This window comes from Plectropomus leopardus, chromosome 12, assembly GCF_008729295.1.
Source record: "Plectropomus leopardus isolate mb chromosome 12, YSFRI_Pleo_2.0, whole genome shotgun sequence".
In the NCBI taxonomy this organism is placed as follows: domain Eukaryota; kingdom Metazoa; phylum Chordata; class Actinopteri; order Perciformes; family Serranidae; genus Plectropomus; species Plectropomus leopardus.
The window spans coordinates 6,161,599-6,185,356 of NC_056474.1; the positions used below are offsets into that span (position 1 = coordinate 6,161,599).

General features: G+C 41.0%; 1 protein-coding gene across 5 annotated transcripts in view; it reads left to right on the top strand.

Moving 5' to 3' along the window:
- Positions 1 to 23,758, top strand: part of LOC121951030 (receptor-type tyrosine-protein phosphatase F) — a 214,120-nt gene that overhangs the window by 56,194 nt on the left and 134,168 nt on the right. For all 5 annotated transcript variants that reach the window (XM_042497199.1, XM_042497198.1, XM_042497202.1 and 2 more), the window contains exon 2: positions 15,405 to 15,579. In XM_042497199.1, the coding sequence (XP_042353133.1) occupies positions 15,480 to 15,579 (100 nt within the window). In that variant the 5' untranslated portion in view covers positions 15,405 to 15,479. The remainder of the gene's footprint in view (positions 1 to 15,404; positions 15,580 to 23,758) is intronic.

Sequence of the window (23,758 nt, forward strand, 5' to 3'; positions counted from 1 at the left end):
CTTAGACTCGACATTCTACTTGATTACTTTATCAGCCCTCCTGTCACTTCCTCCAAAGTTATGACTTGTTTTTCAACAGACCGCTGCTGCTGATCTCACATAGCCGCAAGTCGGACCGGCCTCTCACTATCAATAAGATGTCATATAATTGAATTATAAGTCTTTGCACTCTTGGCTACGTATACACAGACTTGGATATTCTCATAGCATCAGAGAGTATAACCTTGCATGTTTTAGAGCGGGGAGACACTCAACTTGCTTTGTTTGGCGGCCACATACATGTTTCTAGGATTCTAGCATGTTTCTCATGTCAAGAATTGTAGGCTATGTCTTACTGTAGGATTTAAAGACATTTCTTGGATTTTAAGACATTTATAGGATTTTAGGATGTTTCTAAGATTTAAGAACATTTCAAGGATTTAAGCACGTTTCTAAGATTTTAGGTTGTTTCAAGGAGTTTAGTACCCGACACCCTGTCGGGGGCACAGCTTTGGCCCTTGGGTCTTAAGTTGAGTATCATTGTTTTAGAGTATTCAGAATCAGAATCAGAATCTGGTTTTATTTCCCAGTACATTTACATATAAAAGGAATGTGACTTGGTGTTTTGTTCAAAACAATTAACATAAAGGAAGAATATAAATAGTGAATTTAAATAGAATAGAGCATAAGATGAAAATATAGAAGCAATTTAAATATATAAAATCCAAAAATAGAATATAAAGAACACAACAATATATGTACAAAAGGTGCAATGGAGGGATAGTACAGTTTAGCAGAAGTAGAGTTACAGTACAAATATATTAAGTCTAAATAAATAAATTAACCTACAGTGTGCACTGTAAAGAAATCCAGTCCAATGTGCATTAATGTAACGCATAAAAACGGATTTAGCCTTACATTAATGTAAGGTTTTCATACTCTGGAGCTGGATTAGCGCTTGTGCCATGTGGGTGGGGTGAGAGGGGGTAGGGCCAGAGAGTTTCATGATGTTGTCAGCAGAGGGAAAGAAACTGTTCTTGAGGCATGAGGTTTTGGTCCTGATGGACCGCAGCCTCTTGCCAGAGGGGAGTCTGGCAAGAGGGAAAAAGTCTGTGTCCGGGGTGAGAGGGGTCGGCCACAAGTTTGCATCAGTTTGGCTTTTGTTAATCTTGTGGTTCATCCTTAAGCGCGGGCAATGACTCTTCTCCCTGCAGAACTCTCAGGTCCCCGGCTTGTTTTGGGAAGATGGATGGAGATTCATTTGGTTTCATTATAATGCCTGACTTATTTATAGCCTGTCTGTGCAGCGCCTGTTGGCCCACTGTGGCCCTGTAAGGATGCTGGGGGCTGAGGTGTTGATGAAACATTCCTGTGTCCAGGGGATATTCTCTGAGGAGAGTGCTGCTTGTTTAAGGGAGGGCAGCGGGGTGACAATACAAGAACCACAGGCAAGGCCACTGAAATCTAATTCCATGTGCACTGCCTAGCTACAGCATTCCTGTATGAGAGCTTTCACCTATCAAAAGTCTTGCACTGTGGGGGTGTTGGGCTATGTAATGATACCGCATAGCCTAACAACATGGGAGAAACCATATAATTTGATATGGTCCTATAACAGTAGGTACTGCAAAAAGAAAAAAAAAAAAGCAAAGGAGGAACTTACATGAAAAAAATAGCTCCCTGAAACACACTTCCATATTTTACTTATGCACAGTTTAGAGTTTGTAGTTCCACAGCACCAATCCCAAACCTTTATCTGGATCTCCCCCTTCAGCCTCAGAGATTACCGCTTCACAACCCTGGAGCAGGGATGCTGTCTGCCTGGTAATTTGATGGCTAATCCCCTGCCTCTTCCCTACAAATCTCTTCCCTGATAAAGGGGTTGCTTCTACATTAGTAAACATGGGAGACTTGTCTGCCGAGGCTGACAGTCAGACAAGAGGACTGGTTGAAGAGAGGGGAAGTCGAGGGATAACCAGTTTCCTCTTTTATAGTTCATAGGAAAGCCCCCTTTGGATCTCGGGCACGGAAACTTAATTTAAGATGGGCAGTTGAACCTTGGAAATGCCTTTAAGCTTGTAAGGCGGATTTTATGTATGAAGTAAATAATGCATTGTACATTTTTGCGCATGTTGGCCAATGCATGAAAAAAAATCACCCCTGGTCAGTATTTCATGAGGTTAATGGTTTTAATGGTTTGATAGTGAGCTGCAAATGTGTTGTACTTTCCAGAGAGTTACCGTACAGTCCATTGTTAATGCACATTCATTACCTTTTTGACCCGAATATGTTATCCTAATGATCACTGCAGTCCTGCCACGGCTAGACACGATGGCTCACTTAAAAGGAATTCACTTCCTCTGATCTTTCTTCACAGGCTTACACTGGGCTGTATGGACTGAGTACGTGACCAAGCACTGCTAGAATACAGGCTGTAATCCTCATAAGAGTTTTATTTGGGAGTGTTAGCCTATGCCCCCTACATGAGTTTTATTTCCTGGAGGGTTGTCCACCTCCTGTGATGGTGCATAAACAAAGCACTAAGCCCGGGAATCAAAAGTGACGCCTTGAGCCCAAACACGCTCAACAAAGTTTAACAGGAGCTGGCAAGATAGCATTTAACCAGTCTATGGAATAACTTCAGCTTGATGACTGCAACATTGGCTGTGATGGCTTTTCATTTGCTGACCTGACAGAGGCACTTTAGGTGTCAGGGTGGATCTGGTGTTGTGAGTGACAGGTCCTGTCCCTGCGTGTGTCTCTCTGTGTGTAAGGGCTTGGTGTTCAGTCTAATCGTTGTCAGAGAGTGAGATGACACGTCAGGAAGAATTTAGTGAGATTTCTGTTTTCAGCACATCGCAGACCAGTCAAACATCACAACCATACAAATGGACTGCAGTTAGGGCTCCAACTTTTGCATGTTTGTGCTTTTTTTTTGACTTTGTAATCATTTGCAGATGCAAGCACCACACTTTCACCCGCCCATCTGTAAACAACATATATAGTATACATTATTTAGTCATAGCTCTGCTGTTAATTGGGGTTCTTAAAGAAATACTTTGCCGCTTTTCAATGGCTCGAAGACTTTTACTCAGACCACAGATTGCACTTATGCATCTTCCTATTCCCACTGCCACGGATAAAAACAGTTTAGAAGCGGATCAAGAGAGAGAGAGAGCCACCCCTCTCTCCCAAACTCAGGTCAAACTATAAAGCTAGGCAGTGCCTATCAAATATAAACCAAGATTCTGTTACTGGATTGTTGTGGTTGGGGAAAATATTAATTCAGCATAGTACCGCAGTGTTTTTTCTTGGCAATATTCTTTTGATACATGAATGCCAAGTGTCAGTTTTTTTAAATTATTGAAATTATTAACAATACAAATTCAAATTAAACTTTTGGTGGCCTATACGAGAAGTGAAATCAATAGCTTTATTCCACTATTATTCTTGGTCTGGTGTAGTGCAGGGCATTCTGGTAGTTTCAGGTTTTCTACCTTTTGACCCAAAGCAAATGTCACAGTCCTTTTTTCTGTTTTCTCTGGTCATGCAGCATCAATTTCAAAAGTATTTGCGCCTTTTTCCGTGCAGACAGCACAGTTTTATGAAAAGGCCATCTTTTCAGCAGCGAAACACTTTTTTATTTCTTTTTTTTTTTTTTTTTGGTTTGACAGATTTTTCCACAAATGGTACCAGTTTGTTTTATGAAGATAGAATCTCTGGCATCTTCATTTCTGATCTTCTTCCATGGAACATTTGATCTAAATACTAGTTGGCTTGATTAGATGTATCCGCACTCTTGTCTAAAAAAAAATTAAAAAATTTCATTAAGTGGATTTTTCACTGAACTATTGAGTAGTCAGTGAAATCCTGTGACTCACAGTCAATTTAGAATTTCTCTAACTGGATGTATCTCTAAGAGATGTGTGTGTATGTGTTGTGTGTGTATGTCTTGTTAGTCGAGCTGCAGAACAGTGACTCTACACTGGTGGTAATTGATAGTCTGGAGGCTGTCTCAGCTGCAGGTAAATCCTATCTGCAGCTGTACTGCGAGGGAGAGGGGTGGGGAAGGGGAGAGAGTATAAATAAGTCTTCCAAGGACTAAGGATTTCAGAATAACTAGAGGGGATGTTGGAGGGAAAGAGGACGAGGAGAGCAGATAGCAGAACTGAAAGACAGGGTGATAGTGGGAGAAATGTTTAATATGGCAGAGGTTTCCCCTCGCCGATAGTTGAAATTTCTCCAAGATTGCACAGGCTTAAATGTACATTTAGGCTGCATTTTCCTCAAGAACATTGCTCTGAAGAACAGTGTATTACCCCATGTCATCTTTGTTCTCTATCCATTGCTTGCCTGGTACATGAAGCTAAGTGCAGAGGCTTAAGTGTGGCTTTTGCCTCTTTTTAAACGCCTCCATCAGATTGACAGAGCAAAATTCAGTCCTGTGCTTTGCCCAGGGAGATGTACTGTAGAGAGAAAGCAAGCAAAGCAAGAAGGGGTAGAGCGCGAGAGAGATTGGTCCCAGTGAGAGATTCATAGGTAGTAATGAGGGCGTTGGTGGAGTGCAAGTCGTCGTGTTGTGGCTCCGGCCTGTCAGTATAATGGAGCTCACTAGTCAGCTGGCAATCGATTGTACTGCTCACAACCTCGTCTGCCTGTTGTTCTTCACTCTTCCTGTCTGTCAACCTGCCACCCAGAGATGGAGGACGAAGCAGAATCCTCTCCCAGACGACAGATACAGTGTCCAGATACTTTCTCATTACCTGAAAGGTGGCATGAGGTGAAGTGTAGAGGGAGGCAGGCCCGACTCCACATTTCCGACCAATGTAGCTCAAAGAGAAAGCCTCAGGAAAAACATCCAAATTAACGCTTGTTTGTTTTCGGCTGGTGACTATCAGCCTTCACTTGGTTTATTAAATTGGACTTCCCAGATGGCGCAGTACGTCAATATGACTTCAAAAAGACAATGGACATGTGCGATGGACAGATGTTTTAATTTTGGTTGGAATAATAATCAGGTTGGTGATATTTTAAATGTCTAACAATGTGAGATTTTCATGCTGTTTGGTCGTTAACATTATGTTGGGATTTGTTCTGCATACCTTACGACTAAGTGTTGTTATTCTGCATTAAGGTAATGCTGGCATGACACATTTGAAAGACAGTGGATTTTTGATACTCAACAATAAGGGTCGCAGTGGTATGAGATTTTCATGGTACCTTAACATCACAATGTTGTAGTTTCACAGGATCACAGAAATATTTTTATCAGTCAAAATGACCCTTAAAGGAATGAAAACAGAAGGGTTAGTTTTGGTTGAACACACGTTATATCACTATGAGATTCTCCATCCAGTTGCATTTTTTTTCCAATATTGTAGATAAGCAAAAGTACACTTTGTTATAATCATCAAATTTCATATAATGGTATACCTTAAAACCGGTAGATCGCTTTAATCATATTAACATCACAACTCAAAACAACTAAATATGAACATCTAACGACGTTGATGACCAGCTGGGTTGACTTGCGATTGTTTAGGGCAGCTAATTTTTTACAACAAATTGGTCAGTTTTACAGATTTTTCCGTAACTAGTACTAGTTAAGTTTTTGAAGATGGCATCTCAGGCATTTTCACTTCTAATTTGTGCTCTCATCCATAGAAAACTTGACCTAAATACCATTTGGCTTGATTGGATGTATCTATAGTCTTAAAAAAAATTGTGGGGTTTATTTTCACAAAACTATTTCTTTCTACATCACAATGTTATTGACATGAGACATTTGGAAGATGGTGGATTCTGGACGCTCAACAACACAACTTTAAACCAAAAAATACAACAGCATCAAGCGATGTTGGTGACCAGCTAGATTGACTTTTTTTTAGGGCTGCAGCTAATTATTCATGTTTATGATGATGAATTGATCAAGCTTTTTGTCTAACATGAAAGTAGGGGAAAATACTTTTCCATAGCCAAACGTTTGCTTTAAGATGTCTTGTTCTATTTGACCAAATATATTTAATTGTTGATTATATGTAACAAAGAAAAGCAAGTTCAAACATTTGAGATATAAAACATTTAAAATACTTTACTTAAATGATTAGTCTGTCATCAAAAATGACTGCAGATTATTTTTTTCTGGTTTTTCATTTTTAAATAAAACAAATGTTCATAATGTTTGCTTGATAAAGAACTCACAACAATTCAGTGATTATCAAATATGTTGTTGATTAATTGATTCTATCAACAGAACAAGAGCATTAGAAATACAGTTTCCTGCCCTGCTCACATCTTGTAGGCCAAAATACTGGATTAGGCACTCTGTAAGTACGGTCATGCCAGGTCAGTGGTGAGTTTAGATGCCAGATCTTTGTAGTTTACTGCTCTACAGCCCAAACATAGTTTTAAGAAGTACTGTACTTGTTTGATGGTCTAAGCTGAGAGTCCCTGCTTCTCTTGCCCTTTATCGACTGGGCCCTGCATATTCCGCACTCATCTCTTTTACATTTTAAATCCCAGGCCTCCGGAGAGCAATGGGGATATATGGTTCCATCTGCTCCAACAGACTGGCTCGTGGCTCAGACAGAGAGAAAGAGACAGAGAAGGAGACATGGCCAGGGAGAGGGAGAGAGAGAGGGGATGAGGAAATGAAGGGATGGAGAGAAACACAGACTGACAGAAAGACAGAATGGCTTATTAGAATCTGCCTCTTTTCACTAGTTAGACAGGGACTGAGAGGATAGCCGTCTGGAATAAAAGGCAGGAGAGAAGTTGGATTAGGACTTGGGGATCCTTTTTTTCACATTTGCAATGGCAACTAACCCACGTTAAATCTGTTCAGTCTTAAATGTTTCAGGTAGACCAGGTTTCTTGGGCTTCCTTCGTGTAATAGTTTTTCTGTTGTAAGAAAGCCTTCAGAATAGCATATGTTGCGTGTGCCTTTTCTCTAAACACATTTCTCATCGAGGGGTCCTTCGTTCTAAATAGCACCTTATGTTTCGGCCCAGACACCATCAGGTCCTGTGTTTCTGTTTCTCACCACGAAAGCTTGGTTATATAGGAAGTGCTTTTCCCAGCCTTTGTCGAGTTAGTCTAACCCTTCCCTGTGTCAACACTGGGTTTTATTTCTCTGTTCCTTGGACCACAGAGGCTTGTATTCCCTGCGTCTTTTACATGCTCTGTTGTAGGGTGGAATAATAAAACCATTGTGTCAATATACAGTTTCATACTTGCGGTTCAGCGCTGACTGAAGCCGAACAAGCCCAAAACCAGACAGTATAATATGAAAAACACTCGGACCATTCTGTGTCATAAAGTGAATGTCGGCTACAACTGCATTTCCTCACCTCTGTATTTAGTTAGAGGAGTATTTTTTGCTGAAGCAACAGTTCTTCAGAATTAGATTTGCATAAAACGATGCAGTGAGATAAGGGGCTGCTGTCATGCTGGCATTTGGTCAAGCACAGACCATCCACTGAGTAGCCATGAGTCAGTAAATGACCACTGTTTTGACTAATAGCCAATGTGTGCATAACAGTCTGGCTTGTTCTTGTGCAGTCAATTTGAATTTCCCTACTATAAGTAGGCAAATTCTTACTACTGTTAAAATGAAAACGTGTGTACAATGTTGGGTTGTTCAGTATGGATAAACTAACAGGTTGAAAACAGCAAACCTGTCGACAGCAATCAGACTGTTTAATACAGAAAATACAGAAATACAGTTTACTGAGGTTTTTGGGTTCTTCAGTTGCATAATGTTGTAGTTTGGTATATTGTTATTTTAATGGCATTTTAAATGTATGTACGGTTGTATGTAAGTATGATGCATGTTGTGTATGAGTATAAATGTAATGGTGCATGTGTGTACATACATATGTATCATTTTGATATATGAGTTTAGATAAATGCATTTTCCTTTTATTATGTAAAATTCATATTTGGTATACAGTACTGGGCTTGTGCAGATAATATGAGATTTTGGCCTTTTACACAGTATTGGTTCTACTTTTTTATTTTTTAATTCTGTATTTATTAAGTTGCTAACTTTGAGCAAAAATGTCACTAAACTCAGCTCAACCCCTACCTAAAAAGAAAACACTAGAAACTAGAACTCACCAGGTGTTTTTTTTTTTTTTTTTTTTTGGCTTATTTGGTGAATTAAATACCTGACAAATGAAGGTACCTGATCACATTGATGAAAAAATCCTGAAAATCCAATATAGCCCTAGAGGAGCTCTTTGATTTGCATCATTGTCTCCAATTACCAGACATATTAAATGATTGGAAAGGGTATTCCGAATTCTCTTTTGGTTTCACAGCACACATCCCCATGTAGCTCTAACTTTAAATATTGTGGTGAAAAACTGCTGCTCTGTTACCGAGCACCGAGGCCACAGCTTGGTTCTCATGTCGGCCCTCATGGAGGGTCCCTGCTGGCCAAAGAGCTTCACTCCCAGCCCGTTACAGTCTCTAATCTGGTCTGACACCAAGCTGATTTACAATACCCCCCTACCCTAAGCACTGACTCACTACTGGTAATTGATTTAGAACAGTGTAGACACCTGCTGAATAGTATGAAGCCCCCAAAAGCCCCCCTCCTAACCTCTTTTACAAAGCTGGGTCCAATATCCTCACCTCAGTGCCACCTGTAGGAAATAAATACACTTAAACCCAAAAAGACAGATAAGGTTTCGTTCCTTGTTGAGTAATATTAGTGAAAAAAAACCTGCTTATACAGAGTGTTTCAGTTTATATTTTTTTACATGTACTTCTGCCGAAGTCTACAATGCTTAATTATGAATATTTCTGTTGCTTCCGGATGCTAAAGATCCAGCCATGATATATCCGTGGACTGAGCTGAGCTCAAACAATTGCCCTGTTCGGCCGTCTATTGATCTACGGAGCTGTGTATTTGCCAGACTTTCTGCTCACATGCCTTCACTCTGTTTGTCTTTTACTGGCGGATAGTATGAAGCCCTAAAAAGCCGCCGGGGGGTGCGCGGGGGGGGGGCTGAAGTCATGGTGTTAGGAGAGGGGGGGTCCATGCCTTCTGTGCTGCCTGCCTCGTCATTTTATGGCACCATCTGTCCACAAGCAAACCGTCAAGTGGTGACGTCTTTCCCATCTTTCTTGCTTGACAGTGTGAATTTCCTTTTGATATATATGCACATCTGCTATTGAGAATGTGTCTCAGTTTATATTGCTAATTTAATGTTTGGCCATAGCACAGAATCATTCTTAATTATGCAGTAATTCATTTGTAGAACTCTCTAAAATGTAAACAAGCACAAATATTAAAACTTTTTTCAGTCTTACGAGGGGAACTAGGGCAAGGCCATTGGTTGTGTATATTTCTTGAGACCTTGAATGGAAAACAAAGCTTTGTTATTTTATCATTTTACATTATTTTTATTTAGGCCCAATGTTTGAGGCTGCAGACAATAATAAGTATAAGATTTTTTATTTATATTCCACTTTTCAAAACAATGATGCCTCATAATCAACAGAAATAGAAAGCAGAGAACATTTCAAAAGCAGTCAGGTAAACAGTGATGATTTATAAGGAACATTATAATAATAACAATCTTAAAGGAGCACTGTGTGGGATTAACTGGCACCGAGCAATAAGTTTTGTAGATTCCCAGTTAGTTAGTTAGTTAGTTATCCAGATGTTAGGATGCAAACGGTATGAGAAGAATAAATTAAAAATAATGTGGAACAGTATATAATGTGCCTTCTGTTGCACAGCAGGCACCCTGAACAATATAAGTTATCCTCAAAAGAATGGCTTAATAAAGGAGATAAAATGTGTCCTGCTGTGTGTGTGTGAAACAGTATGATTTTATAAATATTTCATTTTAATTTTCATGCTTAACTGGTTTGTATTCAGTAAATACGGCTCCTGAGCTGTTTCATCCACTCAATTGTTCCAGGTATGCACAGCATTGCTTTTATTTGATGAATGTCTGTTTTACATTGAGGCAGCTTTTTGATTTATTGCAGGCCCTTTGCCCAGCACTTTGTAGTGCAAGCCATTTTCTCCTTGCTCTGCAGCTCGACAACGCCAATAATCACTCTCCAATAAATTCAAATGGAAGTGGCACTCTGGTATGTCTCTTCTACTCGGCGTAATACATATCAGTGTAATACATATCACCTTTCATTCCAAGATTGATTTGCAGCCGAAAAGATTGGTAGCCCCCCAGAGGTGATTGTAAATCCCCACTTCAGCGGCAATTTATAGAGGTGCTTGAATTTTGTTAAATGTTCACTCAACCAGACTAAATGCCAATCGACATTGTATCATATGGGTGAAGCAAATATGCAATGGTCTTTGCATTCTGTTGAGAGGCATGTTGCTGCCTGGGGACATTATTAGGGGCCTGGTGCATTAACTCCCACTCCCATGCGTCACGGATTACATCACAATGCGTCATGTAGACTCTGTGTCATATGTTGTAAATGTCTGCATATATTTCACGTGGATGCAGTGTTATCATACGTCATTATTGAAGTCAGTTACCTGATGGATTTCTTTGAGTCATCCACACTTTGCTCGTGTGTTTTATTGCATGAGTGTTTTCATTGTAGGTCAGCATTATCAGTGCTCCTTACTTTCTATTGCTCAACTTAAGGAAGTGCATTTGTCTGTTATAGATGTCTTTCAGTCTCTCAGCAGTAAGGTGTTAACAATTAACTCTGCGGAATCAGCTTGTAAACAAAAGTGCTGTAAAACTTGATAGGTCACAGGACATTACCCTTTGTTAGGTGTATTTCAATGCAGGGCCTTGTCGCAGCCCTGTAAAATAGACATGCACCATCAAGTCTGTGTATACAGAAAAAGCTTTCAGAGTTGGAGGGAAAACCTAATTTTGTTACTTTACACTTTCATTTTACAATACGGGGGCTTGCGGTAATTCTCCTGGGGTCTCGTGGTGCGTGTTCTCCGCAGAGGTATAAAAGGAGCACAGACTTGTGAGGGTTGGCCTTCTAGGGCATGGAAAACTAATCAGGGGCCAAAACACTGCTGTCGAAATTCAGCTTGTAACTGTGTTTATGGAGCCGTTGCAGGCTGCGCCAACACAAACCTCCCTGGTCTGGGTTTATCACCTCCAGAGACGGCCATGATTAGCTCCCCACACTGCTAGCCATATATCTCAGCTGTCCCACCCCCGAACCCCCCCGCACTCAGGATGACCCATTAAACAGAGATGGAGAAAAAGAGAGAACATGAGTAGGAGGGATGGAAACGATGGAGAGCAGAGATGTTACCTGTAGTTAGTGTAATAGTAGTGTTTACTCAGCCTCTGCGCTCTCTCTCTGCGCAGCTGTGCCTCGTCTCATCTCGTCATTGTCTGTTTGCACACTGCCAATTCTGTATGGGTGGCCACTCCCTTGCCACACACGCTCTCACACTGGGGGTAATAACTTGAATGACAGGCACCTGATGTGGGTGGCAAAGACGCAAACAGGATAGGTGTGTACTTTTTGTTGTATTCCCCTCCCCACTGAACTCACTCAAAGGCGCTTTTGTCCTCCACAGTTTACTGTTTGAGATGTTCACAGCCTTTTGTTCCCTTAATTACTCCTCTAAACCTCTTAGTCCGCTGCCTATAATGCAGCACATATATACAGTATACGTCACGCTCTGCATTACTGAGAACTCCCCAGACACTCAAAACTCCAAAGCCTTTTCCTAAAGGACTTAAAAGAATGGACGCCCAGTAAAGTGTCTTGTCGGTTAGGGTTATTGCAACTTCAGCATCAATTTAATTACCTTCTGTTCTCTTTCATGGTATCTGTGTGTTTAGATAAAATGTTTCCACCATAGAGTATTTTCCCTATAGGATACAGGATCTTGACATCTTGACAAATTGGACACAAGACCCAATGGTGCACCATAATGAACAGCTTTCCCTTAACATAATCAGCCTAGAAAGCCTGAATTTACTTAAAGAGTCAGTCCTTTGTTCCTTTGTATTTAATGCTATTTTGTGTAGGGGGTTTCTATTCTAAAAAAATAACCAGTGTTTGTGTGCTGTGCTGTCTAAAGCAAAATGAAATAAAACTAATTATCTCTAATCAGGACACCAAATTCCTTTTGCCATAAACTAGCTTAACTGTTCTAACTCATTGGTTAAGACAAAATAAAATCCTAGAAAATGGCTAATAAAGGAAATAGAAGTACTTTTTAATTCTACAAGTGCTGCAGGAGTTTTGACCTCTTCTTCTTTGTGCATTTTAGTAGTAGGTGTAGTAGTGCCTGAAACCTCGACTCTGCTCTGACATTAAGTCAGTGCCAGACAGAAATGTGTGGTAAATAAATTCACTCTACACTTCTAGAGTGCCATAATTCCATAAATATATAATTTCTGATTAAAAAATATGTAACTTTGGTATATGTTTTGACATACTGGTTGATGAAACATTAGTTTGTGCACTGCAGTTTCAAACTGTAATAATTTAGAAAATCTACTCAGCTGTAAAACAATTAAGCTCCTGAATTCATCCCGACTAATTATTGCGATTATTAATTAGGATCTCAATTTCTAGTGAAATAATCTTGGTGATCACTTTAGCTGCAATTATGCGGCGCTAACTCCTTCTCTCTCATAAACACTTTCCTCTCTTCCTCTCACACTACTAACCAGGCCTCAGAGTTAAATAATTAACCAAGACAGAAGGATTCACATACAATCTCACAAGGGCAGACATCCACCCCTACGTGTTCTTATTGTTTTTCTCTCGCTCTCCCACATAGTTGCAAACACTGTCTTCCTGTGTGCTGAGCCACTTGCTCAGATTCTGGATCACACTGCACCATTTCCATGTTGGTGCCCTCGCCTTCTGTAAGTGGCACCGCCGCCACAGCACAAATGCACATAGTAGCAAGTGTCGTCCCATAGCATTTGTGTGCGGCTGGGAGGCACAAGCTGCACCGGGATAAATAAGCAGCTATATAAATAAAGAATAAACCTCGCTCTAGGAATTTGTCTCATTGAAGATGAAAAGCATCTGCCTCTCCCTGGCATCTGCTGTAAAAGATATCCCTCCACCGCCAAGGGTTTGGAGCACGGCGACTAGCCAACTCTATCAGCCTCACTCGCTCTCTCTACCCACCGACATGAACCAACGCAACGCTGGCGTACATAAAAATGAGTGTCAAAACAAATTTGTCAGCCAACAAACTTGATGTGAGTTAGACTCATTTTGCAAAGCTAACTTGGGGTATTAAGTTGAGGCCTAAATGTCTTTAATTCTAGTTGCAGAGTGGGGGTGTGATCCAGTTCTTTGGCACCCTGAGCAGTGTATTTGTGTATCTTTTCTTCTCCAGACTGCTACAGCTTAACACACAACAAAGAGCTGCTTTCTCATTAGCAGTGAAGGTGAAGACATGAGGGGAATCTCTTTAACCAGAGGTGTTAAATTATTTTTGCTGTACTATTTTTCAAAAATCCACACGCAGGGAGGAGTATAATACAGCTTGATATGATCACAGCTTGAACTTTCACTGACGATAGATGGTCTTGGCTGCACACCGTGTAAATAAAATTCCTCAGATGGAAGGTGTGTTGCATTGGAAATTGGTTTAGTAGACATGAAAGCCCAGAGGCAAATTCCTGTTAGCGACAAACAGTGATGAGGAGCTCGTCAGTCAGTGATACCTGTCTGCAGCCGTGCCCAGGTGAGGCACCAGCAACGTGACTCACACACAGCATTCCTTTACATCATTTTATTCAGCTGTGCCTGTCTTTTCCTTTGCCAAGTGACTTGTCGGAAAAGGTTAAAGCAGAACCCGGACGAAGAAAAGGAAACTCTTGAAATTTCATTTTCCTAAGATCTCTTCTTAGCGGAGTGTTTTCCTTGGTCTGGTTTCACAAAGACGGTGGTCAGAGAGGTGCCCGGTGTGTGCGTTTTTCTCCCAGTGTTTCCACACATATTGAAATAGCCACATGAGTAATGGGCTGCTCAACACCTCCACAGGCTTAAGAATGGAAAGGTTTCTTTTTCCACAAGATACTGGAGGCATTGTGTTCGTGACACTCTAACTTATTTAGCTGAACTGAATAGACTAAAGCTGACCGGCCACCCAGCAAGCCTCAAGATATTCCACATTGTGAGTGCCTCTCTTTCTCTTTTCACAAATATCAGCAATCAGTATTGTTCAGTCGCCGCTACAAACTCAGCATTGAGACTGAAGAGACGAGCTGAGAAAGTTTTCAATCCAATTCCAATAGGCCTCTTGTAAAAGCTTTATACAGAATCATTGTCAGTGAGCCCTTGAAGACAAAAGTAGGCTTACTTTAAAACTTTTAAAACTTTTCTCATTTTAGTTCATCTTTTCTGAAGTCCTCTGGAGATACTGCTTTAATTCCATCAAAAGAGAGATATCTATCCTTACCATATTGTGGTCCGCTTTACAGCGTTATGATTACTCATCACAGATGGCCATGGGCAAGAGTGTAGGGATAAGAAATTTAGTTAGCTCAATTTATGGGGATACACAGTTACTTTGTTTATAACAGCATTAGACAGCCAAACTGCAGGCTATAACAAACTTAAGGTCATATATCAGAATCTTATCAGCTGGCTTAGTCATTTCCTACACTAAATCTAATTCCTAAAAAGACAAAGAATCAATGTTTGGGCGGTTTAATTTTTCCGTGACAGCCTTTGTTTTTGTCTCCACCCACTACTTAAGACGATGGCGCAATGCTTTCTGTTTTATTGCTCAGTTAATTACGTCTAATTTGTGGTACACCTGCTGCTGCTTTGTTGACCAACTGTGTCCCCCTTGGGGTGTGTGTCGTATGTCAGATGTTTATGCATGCATACATGTTCTGATGTTATGAGATCATGGCACTTTGTGTGATTTGAACCCATCTGGAAGACACAGTTTCAATTTCTTAATGGGGGAACATTAAGTGGGCGGCACTCCTTAGGGAGTACTGTTTAGGAGGTCCTCTGGGTTTTTAACTGATCCCCATTGTGAGAGGAGAGCCGAGGAGCTTAATCCTGCGTCCTGACCTCCCCTTTGTTCTTGTCATTTTTTCCCATGATTTCTCGCTGTTGCACTGTACTGCATTTCCAAACTCTTCTGCTGATGTAGTTTGCGTGCTGCACTCGCTCCACTTGTGTTTTCCTCTGCCCCGAGCAGGATTTTGTTGTGGGTATTGGGCGCCTTGTTGATCGAGACCAAAGATCTGCAGTGTTGTGCGCTGTTGTTTTTCTTACAAGTGTTAGGGTTAGGGTTTCTTACAAGTATACACAATTTACGTCTCCTTTGGTTCTGCTCTGCGACTTGCTTTTGATATTTCTGCTTCACTCTGTTTATTATGCTCATTCAAATATATGCAAATGTATAGTGGGTTTGAATACTAATGTTTCTGTACTCCTGTTCTGCGTGTGTTTTTCTCTCCCAGGTGTTAGTCTTTGATCCTGTCAGAGTGGGACGTGTCTAGCAGGGGACTGAGGAGGGAGCGGTGCCAACTTGGAACATGGTGCCTAATATTCACCTGGCAGTGCCCCTCCTGCCCAGAGGGGCGTTGCTGTTCCTGCTTCTACTCAGCTGCATGGTGTTCTCCTCTCAGGCAGACAGTAAGTAACCTCTTTCACCTGTGAAGTCCTGCTTTGCTTCCTGCACAATCTGATAATACCTTAAGCCTCATAAGTATTTTGACAGTAAGAGCATTTAAGCCTCTCATTTGCTGCACACATGGTGAAAAATACACACAATGGGAGGTTAAAAAGCAGAATAATTTCAGGTGTATTACCTTACCTAGCTGAACAAATGCGGCCCTTTTGAAGACATTCTCTTCGTTTAAAGGTACTATTTAAAGTTGAATTTAACCTTCTACATTGTTGCGCATTAATTCAATGTATTCACGGATAACAAGCTTTCATGCTGTGCATCGTAGAGCTTCATTTGAAATAGAATATAGATTCAATTTACATTTGGTGTCTTTGGTGGATTCCAACAAACAGAAATAGCAGCTTGTCTAATGCATATCCCAAAGTATAGAGCGTTTTAGCATTTGCACTAAAAATACAGTGCACAAAGTGATGCTCCGTTGGCCTCTGTGCCTCGCTGTCAATCTGAATGACGGTTTTGGCTGGGAGAAGGCGCTCAGAGAGATGTGTCACCGTTCCTGCGCCTTTGGGTCTCGGGGGCAGCCAAGAAGCACTGCCCTGCTGAAGACGGGGTCAGGGACAGAATTAATTCAGCACATGACCTCACCTACAGTACTGTCACGAGGTCACTGTAATTCAATTATACCCCGACCCCTCCCATTCCCCCCGCCCCAACAACGCCAACTGCTCTGCGCTTTCATACATGGGTCCAGGAGGATTTGTTTTTCTCTACCCTTTGCCTTGTATCACTCAGCCCTGTGTTATCATCTTTGTCTCTAGCGGGGTGTCTCGAGTTTTGCACAGTATCAGTGTCAACTTGACCTTGCAGAAAAGTTTTGCACTCCTGTCTTATTTCTTGCGGTCTGGCACGACTGTCTTTGCTCTGCCTGTAATGTGATCGGACCAAATCAAACCTCGACTGGAGCTGTAGTGCTTAAGTAAGGCTTACAAGATGTGGCCCACTGCACTGGATCCATCGCAAGACTTTTACAGAGTGTGATGTATTTGACTCAAGTCCATCCGTGCTGCTTTTCCAATGCAACCGATACTGTTGCAATATATTACGATATGTCTAGTCCCTGTGTTGCATCCTGTTATAAAATAAGTTACTCAAGAATTCTACTAAAGTACAACCAACTGATGATTAATTATCTGGAGGAAATAGAATAAATAACCAAGACAATTGTTGGTCTCTTGACAAAGCCAGATCTGCACTGTCAGTTACTTATTTATTGGTTGTGCACCATGTTTATTGTCATGCTATGTTGTTTACCTGTGCTATTCTATGCCTGCATTTTAATTGCCACCAAGGGGATGCACAGAATTGACTCAGCCGCATATGTTTTTTTTAAAAGATCATAAAGGAAAAAAAAGGTAATGTCTGGGGCATGGAAGGTGCCAAGATATTATTCAAATGTGCTGAGTCTGTCAGATGCCCAGTGCGGCCCAGGACTTGAATGCCACCCTGATTATTAAGCTGTGCTGCTATTGTGCTGTTGTTAATCTATATTGTGCAGATAGCTAAGGGGAACATTAACAAAATATGCCTGATGGCTGAGGTCATTTAACATTTTATGGAAGATATTTAGTCAGTGTTGTCTGTGCAGTATTTTATGTCTTTAGGGTTTGTTGGTCATCTTCAGTTTCTGTTTTTCCAAACAATACAGAGGTATTTAAGGGTCCAGTGTTCAAGATGTGGGGTCAAATATTGGCATAAATGGAATGTATTATAATAAGTATGTTTTCTTAAGTGTGTAATCACCTAAAATACGAGTGGTACTGTTTTTCATCACCTTAGAATGAACTGTTCATAACTATATATAGAGCAGGTTCTCTTCAACAGAGATCTCTGTGTTGTTTGTTCAGTAGATAAAAACGGGAAAAGCAAACACTAGCCCTTTTTACATGGAGCTTGCACTGTAGGACTGCTACTTAGTCCCCTCTTTGTGCCGCCTTTGCATCTTTTCACAGAATCATCATGCCACTCCAGTGGGTGATTTTAGACAGCATGCTAGCACTGCAGAAGCAAAAGAGGCATGGCTGGTGTTGCATTTGACACAACAGCATCGATCTCCAATGTGACATAAAACATACGCATTGGCAGTGCTTTCAAAACCATAACAATGACATAACATGGCAATAACACTGGTTTATGGTCTCTGTTATATGGCAGCTGATCTCATCCTCTGCTCAGAGGAGATGGAGCTTCCAAATTTCATTGTTGTCCCAACGTGCGGCTGCTGTTCTTCTTCGTAAAGTTTGCTGAGAACTGCTGCCTGCTGCTTTTTAAATCTTCTGGTGGTAGGTCGCACGCATAATAAAAAAATCACACCCACCCTGCCCATTGTCCCATTGTGCCAGCTCTTCAGACACCGGTTCAAGGCTGTTGCTAGTTAGTTACACCCGACTTGAAGGCAAGACAACTTTGTTCCCCTATTTCGCAATTGTACTTTTTTTTACAGATTGGTGAGGTGACTTAATAGCGTGATATTCCCGCCCTGAGCAGGCAGTGTGAATTGGGCTATTTGCATTTTAACGTCAGCCACCATAAGGTCCTACACTCTTGGCACACTGGAGATGTTTTAGTTGGTTGCAGTCTACAACCTTATTTGCTAGATGACACTAAATTCTACACACTGGACCTTCTAAGAATCACACACAGATAGACACAGCTAGCTAGCTTACTGTGTTCAACTTAATTTGGACAATGTTCCACAGTATCTTTACTTTTGTTAATCTAGTCTTTTTGCTCTCTGCCTCTCTGTCTCCATGAGAGCGAGATTTCCCTTGTCTCTAATTTCGGTAATCATATCATTTACGGATAAAAAGCCAGAGCCAAGCATTTTAATTAACAGACAAAGATACTCTGCTGTGACAAGCTGGCACAAGCGTTTTTTATTGAAGATACACCCAAGCAGTGATACATGAACGAGGGACTTGAGAAATGATGGAATTTCAGCTTTAAAGAAAGATAAAACAAACTTAAAAAGACTTACAGAAAAGCCTTTTCCAAGGTTAACTTATGGTTGTAGTTTAATGTGAGCATACATGGGAAAAGGCCCAAACCTGCTATTACACAGGCTGTAAAGCAAACAGACATAGAATTAAAATAAGACAGTTGGGGGGCAAAAATAACACCTACCACTAATGGCAGGGTTGTGTGCATATGATGCCTGTAATTTGTATGCAACTTAGTTATGTGAACTTGATAGTTCTGGTTTGGATTTCCTGTATTACAGGGCAGACAGCAGACAGATATTATGGGCGGGGTGCCTGGTAAGTTTCTTATTACATGGGTTCAGTTTGGTGTCCTTGTCTCCCCCTTGCAAAAGTTCTGCCGGCAGAGCAACCACAGGTAGCAAACGTGTGAGAAGCAGAGTCTGGCCTCAAATAAAAACTACAGGTTGTTCCGTTCACAGTGCTACATTTCAAAGGTTGTCCATACTGTTTGTTTGTAAAATAGCACAATTAATTATGATTTAGAGGCACAAATATGTACAAGAAATCCTTCACCTGCACTATCAGTGATATAGCGGTGTGACATCATTCATCTTATACCGTCATTGACTACGCACACAAAACAGAGTGATTACTCTGAGTGCTGATCTCAGACGTCTCATCGATCCCCGGGGAGCTCAGCCTAATCAACCAGCTCTCTATACAGCCTCCTGGTACACAATAGGCCACAGGCCCACAAGGTCACCCTCAAAGTCATACATACCCAGCACTTAGATGTAATGGTTATCTTTTTGTAGTGCTGTCATTGTGAGTTATTTCATTGGCTTTAATAAGCTTTTGATGTATGTTTCTATTCTCGTGCCTCTCATGTTATTGTCTTGGATGGCTTTTCATGTGAGGTGCGGTGAGGCCTTTGTACCGGCGCCTGCTCTTTTCACTCCCACTGGCATGAGGATTATAACGGGAAAATAATTAACTTAATGTGTTTAAAGTAGGCTTGGGCTGTATGTAATATTTCATACCTTTATACTTTCCTCAAATTTCACCAGGATATATGGCATATGACGGCAAGTGCACTACTTTACGATAAGAAAAATGATATTCTCACCCCAATTTTCCTTATTAATCAGATAAATACAACTGTACAAGTTTTTAATTCAACCTTCTCGATCAGACAAGACTGACAAGGCTTAATGGCTTCATTAACTTGTCATAAAACACACTTCAGTCAAACTCGACACAGAAAATAAAACTCATCCAAACCATCTTGGTTTCTCTTGCTAGTAATCTAGTTAGTAAGTCCACTGTTCCAACAATCACCAGCTCCGGTTTGTTCAAAATAAATCCTTAATTCAAGTTAGATGTAAAAAAAACATGCCGCCATTTCCCACAGTCTCTCTCTGTTTACCACCGGCTGTTCTGTAACTTGTACCTCCACCACTAGGTATTGGGGTGTCTTTCAGCTCAGCTAACTGTACAACCAGTAAAGACTGGAGACTGAGCTCTGACTGTTCGTGCTGTGCAAAACATACAATAAGTTAATCAGAAAGAGGAGCACCTGTATTAATGGCAGAATTGAAAAACATACCTTCAGGATTTCAAATACTCTGGCGTACTGTAATACTGTGATACTGCCGAGGCCTAGTTTAAAGTAACTTTTTTACATTGGACTGCCATCATGCCAAAGCCATTCATTGTAGTTTGTTGGAAAGAAAGAAAAAAATCCTAGCTTTAGTGTCTTTTTAATTGTCAAATAGATAGACTGCAAAAGGTTTCCAATCTGGCTGCTATGCTAAATATACAAGTACTCTGGTTTTAGACGGCAATATCCCTAAATAGCCAGTTAAATAGCATTATCTTAAAAAAAAATAACCTGTAAGACAAGCTCCATAGATTGATTTGGCAATCTCTAAAGCTTATACAATGGACTGATGTGATGGAAGTGCCAAAGTGGTTTTGAGAAGGGTGGCCAGATGAGGGGGTGCCGGGTGGAAATTGGATTGTATTTTTAAGTGTCCATATGGTCGCCCAGTTCAAAAACTGACAGGGATAGAAATTGATTCTTTTTTAATTAAAAGTAACCATATCCACCTTGGAGAGCCACTTGGAGAGTAATGCAGTTAGCTCGCAGCTGTGGTCCACACACATCATACAGACAGGCACTGTGAGAGGAGAGAGAGGCTGAGGCGCAGGGAGAACTGAACAACAGAAAATGCACTGAGAGAAGCAGTAGGGGAAACGGCAATATACGTGAGAAAAACATCTGCAAGATAAAGTGTCGGAGGAACGCAATTTGGAGGTTGGGGCAATTCGGTGGGAAGTTGTTTTCATAAGCTGGTGCAGCAATGTCAGAATAGAGGGAGGAAAGGGTCATCGGAGGTTAATGATGTGAGATTAATAGTTTAATTAGAGAGCTCAATAGCAGGTCCAGAGGCAGTCACCCAAACCCTCTGCTGTGTCCCGGATTTAGCAATGCCACAGGACAACAAGAACCGCCAGTGTCCTTCCAAAAAAGGGCAAATGGAGAAAGACATTTAAATTTTGTGTTCATAGTGATGGCTCTGTTGGCATTAGAGATTTCAGGTCCTTACTGTAACTTCTTACTCATAATATTCTCACTTAATCTTAGGCTATCTTGAATTGAATTAATCCAATATTACCAGACATTTTGAAGGGTTGATATGGATTTAATTTGTGCCGGTACAGCTTTGGATGTGCGCTTTTAGTTGACCAGACGGTTAAATGCCGCTGTCCTCGCTGATCAGACCCAGCATTACTAGTCAGTTAAACTTGGAGGATCAGCATGTGAGACCAATCAACACCTCTGATCATCCCTGGCAGCTGTCCATGGACGGTTAACGCAAAACTATGTCTGAGCCTCACATTCAGGCCGGTTGGGTGTCTTCTTGCTAGGCTGAACTAGGCAGGTGCTTTTGGTGCACGGGAGATCCTGACAAGTCTGGACGTGTGTGTTTCTATGTGTCAATTTGCATGCACACCCATGCATGGCGTCGCTGCTGTGTTTGAATCTATTAGTCAGGATGTTAAATACACAGTAAATCAATGTTATTTGTTAACTTTTATTTAGTTATTTTCATGTTTTGCATGATAATGCGCATGTGCTGAATGTGTGAATTTGGTGATTGAAAAATGTGATTGATGATTTCAAATGGCTCTTTAAATATAACCAATATTTTTCAGACCATGCTTTACTTTATAGATTAAGTTGTGTTCACCTTTAACTGTTTTTGAGTGTTTTATTACTTTTAGACTAGTCTTAGGGCTCCTTTATGCTCAACGTAAGAGACGGAGACAGATCCCTCTGTCCATACTATGCATTAATTTCTTTTGTATTTGTCCGCATTTTTTAAAAGTTTACGGATATTGAAGAAACAGAGCAGTACCAATGGAAATTTCGGGCAGTGTAGTGACAAAGAAAATTAAATAATGGTGGAACGGAACAAATCAGTAATTTATAATAATATATAGTAAAAAAGGGGAAAGTAATTCTTCGTCCACGTGTCAGGATATATATAATGGCTGCACAGACCAAGCTGCCTCCATTCAAAGCTACATTATTATGACCCCCTCCACAGTTACCATGTTTGTAGTTGTGTGAAACGTTTGACTCCTCTAGTGCTGATTATTGGCTGTATCTATGCTATGATAAAGGATGCAAAGAGGTATTTGGACGGTGTGGTTTTAATGTCAGGGAAATTAGTTGCTTGGTTTTGTCACATTCTGATCTGACTGTTGAAATTGGAGAAATTCAAGACAGCTGGTGTTAAATAGCACATAATCAGGTAATGGAGAGCCCATTGCCACACCCATGTATTGTTTACTGTTGCAGCATCCTCCAAGGTGCACTTTAGGGCAGCTAACTCAACCCAAACAGCCTGTGGACATGGTGTAGCATAAAGCATGGCTGGGTCTCAAGTGGGAACTATTTCATTGGTAAATGGTCACCTTAGCTTTTCAAAGATTTTAAATCATAAGGGAAGCAACAAAAGGAGCCTGTTGGCATAAAGCCAAGATGTCTTTGTTGTCCCATGTCCCTACAGTAACATGATTTAATTTCAACCTCAATTTTGGCTGGTGGGGAGTAGAATTACTTAAGACCTCCAGGCCGTGTGGGTGAGAAGATGAGAACAATGGTAGGGGCTCTTTGTGGTCTCCGAGGGAGGGCTAATCTAGGGGAGGCAAATTAATGAGGTTAGTGGGGTCGCAAGGGGGTGTGTGGTGATGGATGACGAACGAACCCTAAAATGGAATTGCCGAAGAAGCTAGGAGCAATCTCAGTGACGGACCCCCGAACCCACCCCCTCCCGGGATTACTTAACACACTTAACATTTTCCCCACACTGGTCTATTAATGTCAGGGTCCGAGCCAAGGTGACCATCGGACTTTACACAGCACCATTAACAAATCTCCCCTCATCAGTTACCCGAATCTCCTTTCATACTCCCACAGCAACTTTACAGAGCCGATTGGATTTCCATTACAAAGATGTCACGCTATATACTTTATTACATATTCAAGCTGCATTCAAAATGTGCTTTGCCTTCTTTGTATTTTGTTTTGCATGCGAGTGTCCCCAGGTTGACACTCTGTTACCCGCCCACACACGCCTCCGAATGCAGCAGTCAGTCGTCCTTCAGCTTCAGAGTGGAAAAACGCTTAGTTTCATGACAGGGCAAATGAGATCATTTCATCAAGTGAACTAAATGAACATCAGAGGTGATGCAGCCCCAGGGTTATGCAGATCACTGTGTAGTGCAGCCAGCACATTAGCAGGCTTGTCTTGTAGGTTAGGGCCACATGCTGCATAAGGAGACAGGGAGTGATTTTGCATTTTACATTTGCATTGTCCACAATGTGTGGCAGCGTATACATCAGTTGTTTACAGATAATGACATGGCGAATCTCCAACCAGCCAGAAATTACAGCATTGAGAACATACAGTAGAGTTTGCCCTCTTTTTATAGCTGTAATTTTCAGTAAACTGCATATTTTCCTTGTATAAAGCGCAACAAGAGTAGTTTTATCTCATGAAAGCAAAACAAAGAAATCATAGTGTCTGCCTTTGTCTAATGTCTATCTTTCCCTTGGAAAAAGCTACTGGTAGTGAATCATCTTTGACTAGGTTTGGGTTTGGCGCCACTTTAAGTACCACAGGTAATATAAAAC